Below are 14275 nucleotides of genomic sequence, written 5' to 3'. Positions count from 1 at the left end.
ACTAAGTTTGAAATGAGTAAGAAATTGAAACAATATGCTTTTTTCCTTACACATGTCACTCTCTTTTCCCTGTGGTACCCAAAACAAAAATTAATAAAAATGCTTACCTCATTTTGTTTCACAGAATTCTCTGCTTCCTGTGAAATTACGCTGTGTTCACATATCATTTCATTTTTAAGAAAAGCTTGGATGGCCTTCTGAACCAGAGTATCAACAGATAGTACCTGAATATTGCAAACTAACATAAGAAAAAAATAGATAGTTTTACAGTTTGAGTTGAGCATACATAGACACAGATGACTATTGAAATTAAATTAATGATGAGAAGACATGCAAAAGTCTAGTACATACAAAGCAATGCATAGTTCCTTTTGTTTGGGCTTTTTATGCAAGTTGTTTCCACTGCCTTTGCTCTGTGACCACTATACAGCATATTGCCACAATCACACAGATGTCTGCTAATCTCTTCTATAGAAAAAATCCTCAGAGAACTCAAAATCATTTTTAAATTCTCAAGAAATGCAGAAGTAATACTATAACAACACTTTATGGAAGTTCATGTGTTTTTATCTTATTTTGGAAGATAACGAATGAATGACTTGCAAGGAACTCCTAGAAAATATGGATGCATGTGAGTTTCAAGGATTAGTAATGCAAGGACTTGCCCAAACAAATGTCATTCTAAGAGTTGGATTTAAAAACAATTAAATATTTTAAAGAAATGTAGGTAAAAAACAAACAAACAAACAAACAAAAACCTGAACTCTACCTTTTTCAAGAAACTTTACACAGGTAGTTTTTCCACTAAAAAGTTTTCCCAAAATGCATCCCTTAATAGGAAAAGAAGGAAATACAGGTAGTGAAGATTTGGGTTTTGGAGGATAGAAAATCTCCATCAGTCTACGAAGCACATGACCCAATATGTTATTATTACGAGGAGGTTTGTATTCACTGTTATCTTCAGTTGGGCACCATTCCCCTGTCATACTCTGTATAAATGACAAATTATGAAACAATTTGTCAATATGCCTTGTCTTTCATCTTTCTATATATGCCATTATATAAACAAATATACAATAACCAAATATAAACAGTACTAAAAAATAAAATATTTTTAGAATAGAGCCTTGTTAAAATCAATAACTGTCATTATCTCTAAGCGTTTATTAATATTCACTAATAAATAGTTGAGAGACGAGTACTCCTACGATCATTTTTACAGATTGCTAGATTCATTTTTTAAATGCCATAAACATGAAAGGTCATTTCACCAATATGACAGAATGAATCAGTAGCATATTTGTGGAATATAAGTCCATTATCCTACCATTCAGCGTTCTAAAAAATGGGCAACAAGACTGCTCAGTATCACACTGAAATCTTTGAAAATATGTACAGAGAAAGATTTCAAATACAGTTATCTGCCTAATATGCAGTCAATAGACACACAAACAACACCCCCCAAACCCTAACAACTTCCCCCCTCCCCTGCCGAATTACATGAATCAGAAAAGAAAGCAAATACTGAGTAGAAAATTCCAGTTCATCTGCACTGAGATCAATATAAATTTATCAGTGGTATGAATTACAAGCATACAGCTTAATGAGGTTGTCTCTTACTGACAATTGCAGTGGGAGAAATATGAATGGAAGGATATAGTCAGAAGAACTGAATATATTTTTTTGCTGCTGTGTTATTGCATCTTATAAGGCTAGGAAAGTAATGATGAAGTACATGTGCAGTTTATGCTATGACAAGCTAAAAGACAACATTCTAGTATGCAGGATAATACTAGTCTTGTTTCACTTACGATTTAACTGAAGGGTAATAAACAGCTGTCTGGAAGATATGTGGACTAGTAATATTCCCAATTAGATTTTGGCTTGTCATCTCATTTGGGGTGCACAATAAAGGGTTGTAAGGCAAAGTCAAACGTTTCAGTAAGGAAATTTCAACACAGAAAAAAATGAGGGAAAACAATATTCACAATGAGGGTGGTTAAGCACAGGAGTAGGTTGCACAGAGAGTCTGTGGAATTTCCATCCTTGGAAATATTTGAAAGCTGACCAGCCAAGGCACTGAGCAACTTTATCTGATTTAGAAGTTGGACCTGCTTTGAGCAAAGAGGTCGAAGTAAATGACAACCGCATCCCTTTCAATGTAAGCTATTGTCTCATTCTATAAATTAAATATTTAATTACATCAACAGCAGCACCTAGTTTCATTCGCAGTTCTAGTGAAATACAATACAATGTTTTAAATTCATGTTCTAGTTTTTTTTGTTTGTTTGTTTGTTTGTTTTCCCTGACTTTACTATTTACTTTAGGGCTGGAGCACCTCTCCTATGAAGGAAGGCTGAGAGAGCTGGGGATGTTCAGCCTTGAGAAGGGAAGGCTCTGGGGAGACCTCACTGAGGCCTTTCAATACTTAAAGGGGTCTTATCAAAAGGAAGGAGAAGGACTCTTTACTTGGATAGATAAAGATAGGACAAGGGGGAATGATCTTAAACTAAAAGAGGATAGATTTAGATTAGACATTAGGAAGAAGGTCTTCACTGTAAGGGTAATGAGGCACTGGAATGGGTTGCCCAGAGAAGCTGTGGATGCCCCATCCCTGGAGGTGTTCAAGACCAGGTTGGATGGGGCCCTGGGCAACCTGATCCAGTGGGTGGCATCCCTGCCTATGGCAGGGGGGTTGGAGTTAGATGATCTCTAAGGACTCTTCCAACCTCTGCCATTCTATGATTTTATGATTCTATTATAAATTATATATTGCCATAGCATACTTTCTAGTAACAGAACTGGATCAGTGATGAATTTGAACATATATGCATTAGGTAAACTAACACCATATAATCTGTTATTACTATAAATTAAAATGCAACCTTTTAATCAGTAAAACCAAATATTTTTGAGTTGCAAAATACCCCCTCTCTAACCTATCTCAGAGAATGTACTTTTTAATATGTATTGGAAAAGATATGCTTAAAAGATCAAATCCTTGTTCTATCTGAATCATTCTCTTTAAAATTATGAGAAAAGATGGATCAACTGTTTTAAATTCTATCAAACCCGTAGAAAAAATGAATTCCAAACGGAATGGGTTTCGTATTTGAAGTAATCACTTTTCAAATTTCTTGTCTTTTTCTTTCCAATCTAAAAGATTGCTAGATTGTATTTGTCTTTGGTTAAAGTAGCTTATCTGTTAGAAACAAGGTTTCAGGTATTCAGGCCAGAGTTATATAACTGCCAGTCAACACCCTCAATGGTAACTGCAAATTATTTGGTATTTTGGACAGGGCCTACTGTTATGTTTGGTTTGGGGGGATTTTATATACTTATGAAGTGATTAGCCACAAGTGATCATGTGATTGTTTCCAAACATTTCCAAGCTCAGTCTAATGTAGAATGCACAACATACTGATAGCACTTTATTTTGTTCTTTTTTTTAACATCCATGTTTCTTTTAGTCAGCATTCTTAATATAAACTTATTGTTTTTGAGAGATGCCAAGTTGCTTGTGCCACGCTTTTTCCTCTGTGGTGAAGAAAATCAGCATAAATTTTACCAGAATGCCTTGCCAATACACTTTTGTTTAGATGAAATACTCTGAAGGAATTAGCTGTTCACTTAGGTTTTCAGGTGACATAAGTATGTATTGGTGCCTACCATTTTACACAATTCATATGATACCAGCTTTTGATGAACACTCATTCAGAGAGGCATAAGACTGGAAAAAAAGATGTGAATGTGCATTTGAAACAGGCTGGTAATGAAAAAAAATGCTTTAAACTAAATGTTTAAATGTTTGATATCTTCAGTGACCCTATATTGAAAGATTACTGAGACTCTGTAATACAAACAATATTATGACTGAAAAACTTCATTTTTCATTAGTGTTCCCCAGTAACTGTTTCCTCCCTATCTGTCCTGTATGTCCTCCCTTTTGGTGTTGAATATTTGCTTTTTCTTTTTTTCCACCTAAAGAGAATGATCATGAATTTCGTTACATGAGTGGATATGGCCTGAACAAGTAACTTACAAATAAATTAATCAGAAAAGCACATATTAAGATTGAAAACAAAATAAACTGAACTGCCAGGCATTCACCACGAACTCCTAAAAAACATTTAGACTCATTGCAAAAAAAATGTACCGATTTGTTCAGGAGGTGGGTAAAAGGACATGTATATTGTAGTTATAATTTCCCAGACAGTCAAAGACAGGTTATTTGTAATGATTTTGACATATTATAGTTAAACAGATTATTTGAAAATACTGGTGTGTTTTTTTTCCCCCAAAGAAAAGCATCAGTTACATTGTAATTTGGAAAATATTGTACAATACTTTTTAATTATAACAGGGCAACATTCATTCTTCATCTTTCACTTTTGAAATTACATAGTGTACCCTAAAGTTGAGGAAAAGTTTTAAGGTACCTTGTATCCTAACAGAAGGTTAACAAAAACATCAGCCATTTATAACAATATTTAAAAATGCTGCCATATGAAAATAAATAGACCACCCAAACCAATAAATCTTGTTAGAAAGCTTTCATTCAAAATTGCTAGAATTAAGTCTACCATGTTTAGTAACAGACACTATTTCTTTTCACTTGCTTTTGCTGTCTACTTCCTCTTGAATTTTTAAATATGGTAGCATTAACCACACTTTCACATGCCAGTTGACTAAAATTCATTGCATTGCAATTTACTTGTTGGTTCTATGAACTCAGGAGAGAAATATAATCGATGTTATATATAAGCATGAAATTATAACTGTTTTAAAATTGTATCAGCTGTCCAGTGCTACTAACATAAAATATAGCTATGTATTTCATATAGAATCTCATGTAACACAAAGAAAATGCATATCAAATTCTGATATCAGAAACTACTGAAAGAACAAAATGTAACATCACAACAAAATGTTTATGATTATGAACAATCAATGTGTATTATATTTCATTATGTCTTATCAGTTTGGTATACCTTGTATTCACCATAATCTTTTTCATCTAACAGACTCATTTTATTCAGTTCTACAAGTTGTTCTGGGCTTTGTTCATTTGGCAAAGGCTGAATTGAGGCTTGTTCATATATTGGTTTTCCATTAAAAAAAAATTCCTTCCAATCACACATCAGTTTCAATGGAATTTTGCTGTAGTAGAAAACAAAGAAACAAACAAAAAAATTGAATGAGTTCCAAGCCAAAAATTAAGAGTTAGATGTTTGAAAATAGTGGACCCAAATTTACAAGAATTACGATCATGAAATAGGGATATGCTAGACTAGGTACGGTTTATAACGTTTTCTGTAATTACTACAGCTTTTTAGGGGGAAACCATAAAAATAGTCACTGTGTGTGGCTACTTGTATGACACCAGTAGGCCCTTGTAGGTTTTGGTATCTTCAGAAGCATTTCATCACACAGTATTTGTCTAGCAGAGATGTGTGGTAACAGTTTTGCTACAACTGCATTTCCCTGTTTCAAAATACTCTGCTCTTTTATGGGGTAAGGCCTCCCCTCCCCAAAAATCAATACAATTTTTCCTGGAATCTAAAATTCATTCAGAATTATATAAGTAATTAAACTCTTTTTTTTTTCTTTTTCTTTCTTTCAGAAAGGAACAATATTCACATGAAACAAGATAAACTGCATATAGTACCAAGTTATTAAGCAATTATTGTTATTACTAAAATATAGATAGGACTCTGACATCTATGAGTGCTAAACAAACCATATAAAACCAGCTTAAATTTGACAAATGCTCAAAATGTTATAGGATTACATCAGTTTAGAGCTTTTTTTTTTGGCTTTTTTTTTTTTTGATTAATGCTTGTAGATAAGGGCTGTAACATTAAGTAAACTACATGCGTGGTTAAAAAATAATTGAATACATACTGTATGCACCCTTTTCAATGAAGTATGCAGAAACACTGACAAAACATATAGGTAGTGGCAGTAACAAAGATACAATCTTAATATGCATATTTTGCAAAGATATTTCAGATATCTGTACATATTGTTCACTACTCAGTACAAGCAAACATGACACTGGCCTATTCTGGAATAAACTGTATCAGACAAGGAAATCATAACTAAACTGTGTCTAGACTGACTATTTTATCCAGTACCCACTGGGCCAAAATTTATATGATTTCCCTGAAACATAGACATACATATTTCATATGTATATGGCTTTATTATTTAGCCTACAATTACATCAAAACGCAAGGAAGTTTTTGGTATACTTTCTAATCACACGCCCCCCCACCGTCTAATCACTGAATACTAATGAAAGAACTAGAGCAACAGACAATCCAAAGCCCTGCTCTGTGGCTTTGGAAACACTATTACAGCAAAGGCATGTGGAGATTGCTGCCTTTTTAGGACATTCTCAGAAGCCCTGTGGAATTGTGGCATGTCAGAAGGGGGAATCACAGCATGTAGGACCCAGACTTTGGACCAAGTTGCTACTTTCAGGACTGTCCAGGCAGGTTGATATGTATTAGGAAATTCATCCTCTTTATATTACTGTGGGGAAACGTTCAGCTAGTGGAACAACCTACCGTGAGATGAGCAGCATTCAGTTTCTAACTTTTAAACGAAGGAATTGCTTCATATAAAAGGGAAGTCAGTACTTCCACAAGCTGTAGAACTAGTGAATCTTTGCTAAGGATTCAAGTTGGTTGAGTTTTCAAGGAATTACACTAGGGCTTTAGCCCTATTTCACCTTGTATTACACATCAGTGAATACTCATATGAAAGGAATATCATAATTTTCTTATGTAAAGTAATTCAAGCTGTCCTGTAAGATACCTGAGGATCTACATAAGACATTACTGGTGCTTAAAACAGAATGAATCATTAAGCCTAACAACTACCTAACACCTGTTAGTTTTGCCTGACAGCTAACATACTCACTTGTTTGTCAATATTCGATATTCTCCTACTTTTGTTGACAAGTCAATGATTTGGTCGATCACTTCCCAACATATAGAATAATGCTTTTTATAACGAGCCTGAGCTCTTCCAACAGCAATTTTTTCATGACGTTCTCTTTCTTTGATAGTTTGTTCTTCACAATCAATTTTTTCTTGTTTTGCAAGAGCCTAGAATTTTTTTGAAAAGTACATTTGAGATTGTAAAGAAAACGAAACTGCAGAAGTGCATCACCACGGATTAAGAAAACGAACTTGCTCATTTAAACCAATAAATGAAAACAGAGTTACACCAGAGCTGGAAAGACAGCAAACATTGACACATACAAAAATCTAAAAACTTCTAAAAACTTCATTCTATAAGTCCCAGTTTGTTTGCTTTTTAACTGATAAAATATAACAAAATAAAGGAGAAATATATCACTTCTTTCATGACAAACAAATTAAGAATGTACTCGGTGCCTGGGGGGCAGGGAAACGTGAAATGACGTTGTCTGCTCTTCCTGAGGAACAATGCGGATGCATTGATAAAGGCTTAGTTTCACTGAAAACTATGATGGAATACTCATTTACAATATGTGACTAGCGACTTAATTTATCAGATTCTGATATACAAATAATTTGAGATTATTGATGCTGTTTGACCTTTGAGAAGGATTTCTGGTCATTGTAGAGAAATAGCAGTAGCTCCTGTGACGGTGTGCTCCTTTTGGCCAAGAGTGTTCTTACAGAAACACTGCAGTCAATAGCTATGGCTGCTGCTTATATAGGAGTCCAGTTGCATTGATGGATTTAGAGCTGTTAATTGTTTTTGGCAGGAGCAAAGTAACATTCCTACTGTTACATTACGGCCTGCTGTGGGCATAGCACTTGGCAATTTCCCACAGGATTATGAATTCTTTTAATTTATTAATCTACTCCAAGATCCAAGGTAGAAATTAGCATGCATGATTGAAATTCCTTATTACGGCATTTTTCAAAAATGAATGGTAGCATATTACACCTAAAGGACATGAAAAACGTAATTCTTAAGACAAGTTTTTCTGTAACTATCTTCTGTCATTTTGTCTCTACAAGACTGTCTTTTGACCTCAGCATATAGAGATGTTTCTCTAAAAAGTTAAAATTACTTTGTAAGAAAAGAACAAAATGAGACTTTAAGTTGCTCAGTTCTGTCCATTAACTGAGCCGCAACTTTAAACATATTTAAAAGTGATATATTCATCTTTGGATCACCCCAGAAAAAGCCTAAATTCTAACAGTTGACAATACAAATTCCACAGATAGGTACTGCAACATTCCTACAGTGACTCGGGGAGTAAATAATCACTTACTGCCTCTCTATCAAGAGCTTTCTGGAACTCTTTCAGTCGTCTATCTTCATACTGTTTTTCCCTGTAAATTCTGTTTTGCCTTAACACCTCTTTCTCATGTCGAACATGCATGAGTTGAACAGCAATCCTCCGCTCCTGCTGAGACTGTCTCATTAGTCTGTAAATAAGTTGCTCCTCTCGGTAAGCCTCCTAAAATGTATGTACATATAAAAAATTAGCATTAAGAACAGCTTATAAACTATTTCATAGACAACTCATCACTGTCTCATATGGGAAATATGAAGGGAGTTATATAACAACATTCACTTGCTAATTTGATATACACATCCAGAACAACCCATCTATTTATGAATACTACCTTTGTTAAATATACAAGAATTGTAGAACTATACAAATGAATTCTAAATTTGTCTTAACAGATATACTGAGTGAAAAATAAATTTGTTCAGAATAACTCAATTTTAACTTGGATAAAGCCTGTGTGCAACACATATTTCAAATAATTGCTTCTGAATGTAAAGATATATCCCTTCCTTGAATTACATTGGTTGTTATTTCCCTTATCTGTCCTTGTTCTCTACCAGTCCCCATTCTCAGCCATGCTCCACTGAACCCTTTGAATAAGTCTATTCTTCTACGGTTTTGAACTTCATCCTTTTTTCTCAGGATTCAGGTAAATATCTCCTCCATTCAGAAGACTGGGAATATAGGAAATCATTCCAACCACAGGAAAATACAAGACTTCTAGGTAACAGTTTCAGCGTTCTCACTATGACAAAGCATCATATATAGAATACCTTACTCAATATTATAAAAAAATCATTCTGAACCATTGCTTGAAGCATGGTCAGAGTACGCAGACAGCTGGAAGGCTGTGGACTGTTACTTTTCAAAGTTCTTGACAGAACATACTAATATCTTCCCACTACTGTACTTCCTCTTTTCTGTGCTTGGTATCTAAAGCTTAACCTAACCTAAAGTTTGCCCCATGGCCTTCACAGTCCAGAACTATTTCTGAGTTCTAATCAAAAGCATCAACTTGCCTTTCAAGCCCTATTGCAAAATATCACTCCTAAAGGAGAACCTTAGAGGAAACTTCTGATTCCCTGGACTTTTGATTCAGATGCAGAAAAACTGCTATAAAATATAGGTTCAGATTTAAGGACATAAGTTGGGAATTGATCTGAAGCGTTCAAATTAATTTTCCTAAGAACAGAGAAATAGGGTAAAACCACTTAATAGTATTACAAAAATAAATAAATAAAAAGTATCACGTCTTTTATTTTCTTCTAATGTGGTTTATTTTTCATCAGCTCTCTGTGATGGAGAGAGGGCAGAACACACTATATAAATTCACCTCTAAATGAAAATTCAAACTTTATTAAGTAAAATCATGCCATTATGAAAGAAATAGCAGATTCTACAAAGAGGTCTAGATCGTAGATTAGCAGTCTATGAATACCTGGAGGGAAGGGTTGCCATCCAGAGGGACCTGGACAGGCTGGAGAGGTGGGCCTGTGTGAGCCTCATGAAGTTCAGCAAGGCCAAGTGCAAGGTCCTGCATTTGGGCTGGGGCAATCCCAAGCACAAATACAGGCTGGGCGGAGAATGCATTGAGAGAGCCCTGAGGAGACTAATAACTATTTAACTATTTAAATAAGTTATTTAACTATTTTAATTGCAATAATAAGAACAACAACCTTCAAATAAATTGAAATCTTTGATGTGCATATTAGGGAGAAGCCAATATTTTTCAAGAAAAGCTCGTTCCATATTTTTAGGTTCTGTTGTCTTTGCAACTGCTGGAAAAACTACATTCCACTTAAATACTGGTGACTTGAAAAGATTACGCTGATATAAAATCCCTCAAAGTTTTGCTTATTTTAGCCAAAACGTGCTTTTTCCCGGCACAGTATCTCATGACAGTGTAGTATAGTTTTAATGGCAAAGAAACTATCATGTGGTCATCTCAGGCTTTAATACCAGAGGGCTTCACCCACATGCAAGATCATCTCCCTACAAAGCTTATCACTAAATGAGGATCTAAATTATAGTGTACTCTTTGTACATTATGTTTCTTTGTGCAGAATTATCACCACACATGCAACTCTAAAATGGAAAACAATGCAATATTAACAATTTTAGATGCACTTTGTATTTTCATATTCATGCTACACGTCATTTGATATACTTTGGGTAATAAAATTATCCAATAGCACTGCCTTTTGAAGAGTAAATCTGTTCAGATGTCTTCTATATTCATTAAAGCAATGCAATAAAAGAAGGCATGTAACTTTCTGATAGCTTTTTAAATTCCACAGGGAGAAAATCTAAACACCATTTAAAAATGAGTAGTTAGAACAAATATTTTGTTGAAATGGTGCAGATCAAAGATTCAACTGGGATGAAACTATGTTACTGTCAAACACTTCTATTTTCTGCCTGTGAAAATCTGACTGGCGTCACCACATGCTCCACATAGAGGAGTGCCATGTAATTTTAAAGTACGTTTACTCCCGGACTCAGACTTATACTACAGTTTTCAGTGTGCCAAGATTCAAAAATTGGAACAAGGTTCTTTTAGTAGACGTTTATAGATATGGTCATAAAACACATTAATGCATTCTGAAAACATGCAATTAATTTGATTCTAGATGATTCTATGGCCTGTCTTCAAGTTTTATGCACTATAAGCATAAAGCCTAATGACTACAAGAAAGCCATGATTTCAGCTTGCAAACCCTTTTTAGTTCTGTATCTAATGCAGGGAGATAATAATTTTCAACTACTTTGTATAATGTTTTCAATCTTAAATATATATATATATCTTTACTTATTTCATACTTCCTTAAATCAAGCAACATCTAATTTCTCAACTCTCACAGAATTCCAACCAGTAACTTCTTCCCCTGATAATTCAAAACAAAAGTGGCACTAAATAGGTTCTTTTATCTGGTCAAGCTATTGTTTTGGTCAACTGATCACTTGTCTTTCCTTCTAATCCCTGCAGTCCCTTTATTGTCCCTACACCAAAGATTATTTATTTCCTGGGAAGTTATTGTTACTTTTGCCTTGCTTTGCAGCCACACTGGAGAAAGCCTGATTAGAAGAACACTACAGCAACTCCTCCATCTTGAACTGGCAAGGTTTGTTCTGCGGCTGCAGGTGGCCCAGCCATCTGACCTGGATAGCACTGGCTGGCTTTGCTGGCTTAGTGCTGCTGACTCTACCAAACATGCCAATAATGGCTGCTGATGCCACACTGCCATCAGCTGATAGCCATGGCTATCGGAACCATTGGTCCAGGCTACTGGGGTATACTGGGGCTGCAACTGATGATGGAAGGTTTGGAACTACAGAGATTTCAGACAGCTGGGTGGCAAAACTTCTTCACGATCTATGCATATCAACAAGAACATTATACAGAATCACTCTGAGTGAGAGCTCAAATACAGCATGTGTGGATGGATATACACTCTTAGTCTAAGCCACTAGAGATATCCTTAGTTTCCCGCAGAATACAGACCTCGGAGAAATATTGAGAAGTCATCTAATTTCTAAATGCCTACCCCAGTAAACTTACATTTTTCTTAACAACTTCAACAACCTCTCCAGACAATATATGCCAGTGCTTTAAAATATATATATAATTAATAATTTTTCTTTTAAGAGGTGCCATGCATCTTCAGCGCTGTTATTATGACATAGCTGAGGAGACAGGCTCAGCTACAGTGGGTTCAATGTGCTTGATCTAAGCTAAGGAATCAAAATGTAATAATGCTAAGATAAAAGATAACTAGAAATTACAGAAACTCTCCAGTAAGTTACAATGATATGTTTGATGCCATCATTTCTTACAGAGAAGATGTGTGAAGTCAATAATCTAAGAGCTACTTTTTGAAAAAAGAGTGTCTGAGGAGGAATCTGAAAAGCCTTATGCTTTCAAGACAAAATTCAAATGGAATAACCTGCAACAACCATTTTTGGACACAACAGAGACATCCTCCCAAGACACACTTTCTGTTCCACAACACTTCAAAAATCAAAGCTCTGATCTGCAAAATAAGTATTTTGCTTCTTCATACTACCATGCACAACCATTTTTAAATTACTCTAGTCTAGATATAAATAACTTACGTTACACAATTGCAAATATAGGTTTTCAACTGTCACATTTGTTGGTTTTTAATTACTACCTTCTTCAGACCCAGTATGCATTTTGATGGTTTAAAGGTCACCTTTTTTTTCATTCTTTTCGGGGAAAATAGCAGGCAGGCCTTCAACTGGTTTCTAATCATCTTAGCTCTGCTGCTTTCATTTCAGCCTTTATGATTAATAAGGATGAAGTATGACATAAAAGTGGTGAGAAAGAATGGAAAACCTTCCATAATTTTCAAGGAATAACAATGCATAAAAGTTATTTTCAGAGATAAAATGTATATATCTCCCTTTCTCCCCTCCAAATTTTATTCAGCCCTCAAAAACTAGTGTTACTTTGTAAGTATATATTTAGGTTACTAATTGTGCATGGGTTATGTACTTCTCTTACCTCCTGTGCTTCGTGTGCTGTTAACTGTTCCACCAGCAATTTTCGTCGTCTTTTTTCTCGTTGTTCTCTAGCAAACGTATCTTCCTCCAAACGTTTTTGAATTTTTCTTACATATTCATCATCTGAATAAATATTTAATAGCTCAGTTGCTGTCTGTGCTGTGGTTTCTAGGGTTGGTACTTGCAACTTCTGTGTTTGCAACGATTCTTGTATATCACTGATTAAAGGATTAAAAAGAAAAGGTTTATCGACTTTACGGGACCTATGTTTTTTAGAGGTGTTTTCATATAGATCCCTGTGAAGTTGTATGCAAGTCTGACAAGTGCACAGAATTATCTTGGGCAGCAATGTTCATGAGCATTGTAGCTACTTCTTGACACCCTTATACCCCACAATCACCACTGAGTCCAGAGAGCTCCAGACTTTACATAAGCCAACTGTCAATTAGCTCATTTGCCAGTATTTAATACAGAAACCTTTCTGCAGAAAGAATTCTGCAGAAACAAGAAATTAGGATTGCAGAATATTAAACATAGTCTACTCTTTATATATAACCAAACACTCTGAGCACAATTTTGCAGAGTTATTAATCAGACGTAGTTTTCACACAGAAGTATCCATGGCAGCATGCATGAGTGCCACCTCTTCTAAATTTTGTATACATATCACTAAAGGTGACAGAATGCCTATTGTTTATAATTATTCACAAATAAACCAACATCTCCCTCTATATTAGTTGCCTATAAAGCATAATTAAGGAGAAAAGTTACTTTTCTTCAAAATGTGGTGCCATGTATATACATCCACCACCACTCTCTTCTTTCTGCAAGTCTAACCAAAACTACAGACTCAATGACTGAAATAAACAGAAAAAAAGAGATACACTTTGTGCCCTCTGTTGCTGCATATATTGCAAAAAGGAGAGAGGGAAGGTTGAGCCATCCCTAACACAATTATAAAAACACTAGGTAAAAATGCTAACAGCTGGAGCGGGAATACTTGTAATGCTAGCAGACATATAGACAGTCACTCAAAGGAGAATCACAGTTCAAACTAAGCAAGACATTATATTTCCTTCAAGTAGCTGTCTCCATAGATAGTAGGCACCTAAGGTGCCCAAGGTACTGTCTAAGCTTAACAATCTAATATCCAGATATTACCTATCAGAGACTTGGCTTTGTACGGCAGAGGGATTTCCTGCAATAGACTTCTCAAACTTGTTAATCTCCTTGTAAGTGTCCTAAAGAAATAACATAAAATTTAACGTTTTTTCTCTTCACAAAGTGTCATAATGAAGCTTCAACTATTTTTTCACAGAGTAAATACTAGGGAATGATTTATGCTTCATGTTAGTACCCCAAAAAAAGTTTACACTGAAAATACATTAAGCGTCAACTACATCAAGATGAAAGGCAAGACTATTTCCTTCTCCTACTTTTTGTTTCTAT

General features: G+C 35.0%; 1 protein-coding gene across 5 annotated transcripts in view; it reads right to left on the bottom strand.

Annotated features, from left to right (window-relative positions):
* The window catches only part of SPEF2 (sperm flagellar 2), a 68093-nt gene that overhangs the window by 40512 nt on the left and 13306 nt on the right, over window positions 1-14275 (bottom strand). For 4 of the 5 annotated variants that reach the window (XR_005815514.1, XM_040542193.1, XM_040542194.1 and 1 more), the window contains exons 6-12: window positions 13988-14067; window positions 12828-13044; window positions 8279-8467; window positions 6928-7115; window positions 4992-5160; window positions 770-989; window positions 108-238 (exon numbers count right to left, since the gene is read on the bottom strand). Coding sequence is in view for 3 of the 5 variants with exons in the window: in XM_040542193.1 (XP_040398127.1) it covers window positions 108-238; window positions 770-989; window positions 4992-5160; window positions 6928-7115; window positions 8279-8467; window positions 12828-13044; window positions 13988-14067 (1194 nt within the window). In the remaining 2 variants the exon portion in view is untranslated. The remainder of the gene's footprint in view (window positions 1-107; window positions 239-769; window positions 990-4991; window positions 5161-6927; window positions 7116-8278; window positions 8468-12827; window positions 13045-13987; window positions 14068-14275) is intronic. The other variant, XR_005815515.1, reaches the window with a different exon arrangement.

Source organism: Cygnus olor, chromosome Z, assembly GCF_009769625.2.
Source record: "Cygnus olor isolate bCygOlo1 chromosome Z, bCygOlo1.pri.v2, whole genome shotgun sequence".
Taxonomy (NCBI): Eukaryota; Metazoa; Chordata; class Aves; order Anseriformes; family Anatidae; genus Cygnus; species Cygnus olor.
The sequence above is the reverse complement of the archived record's forward strand: the minus strand, read 5'-3'. Positions and strand labels throughout refer to the sequence as shown.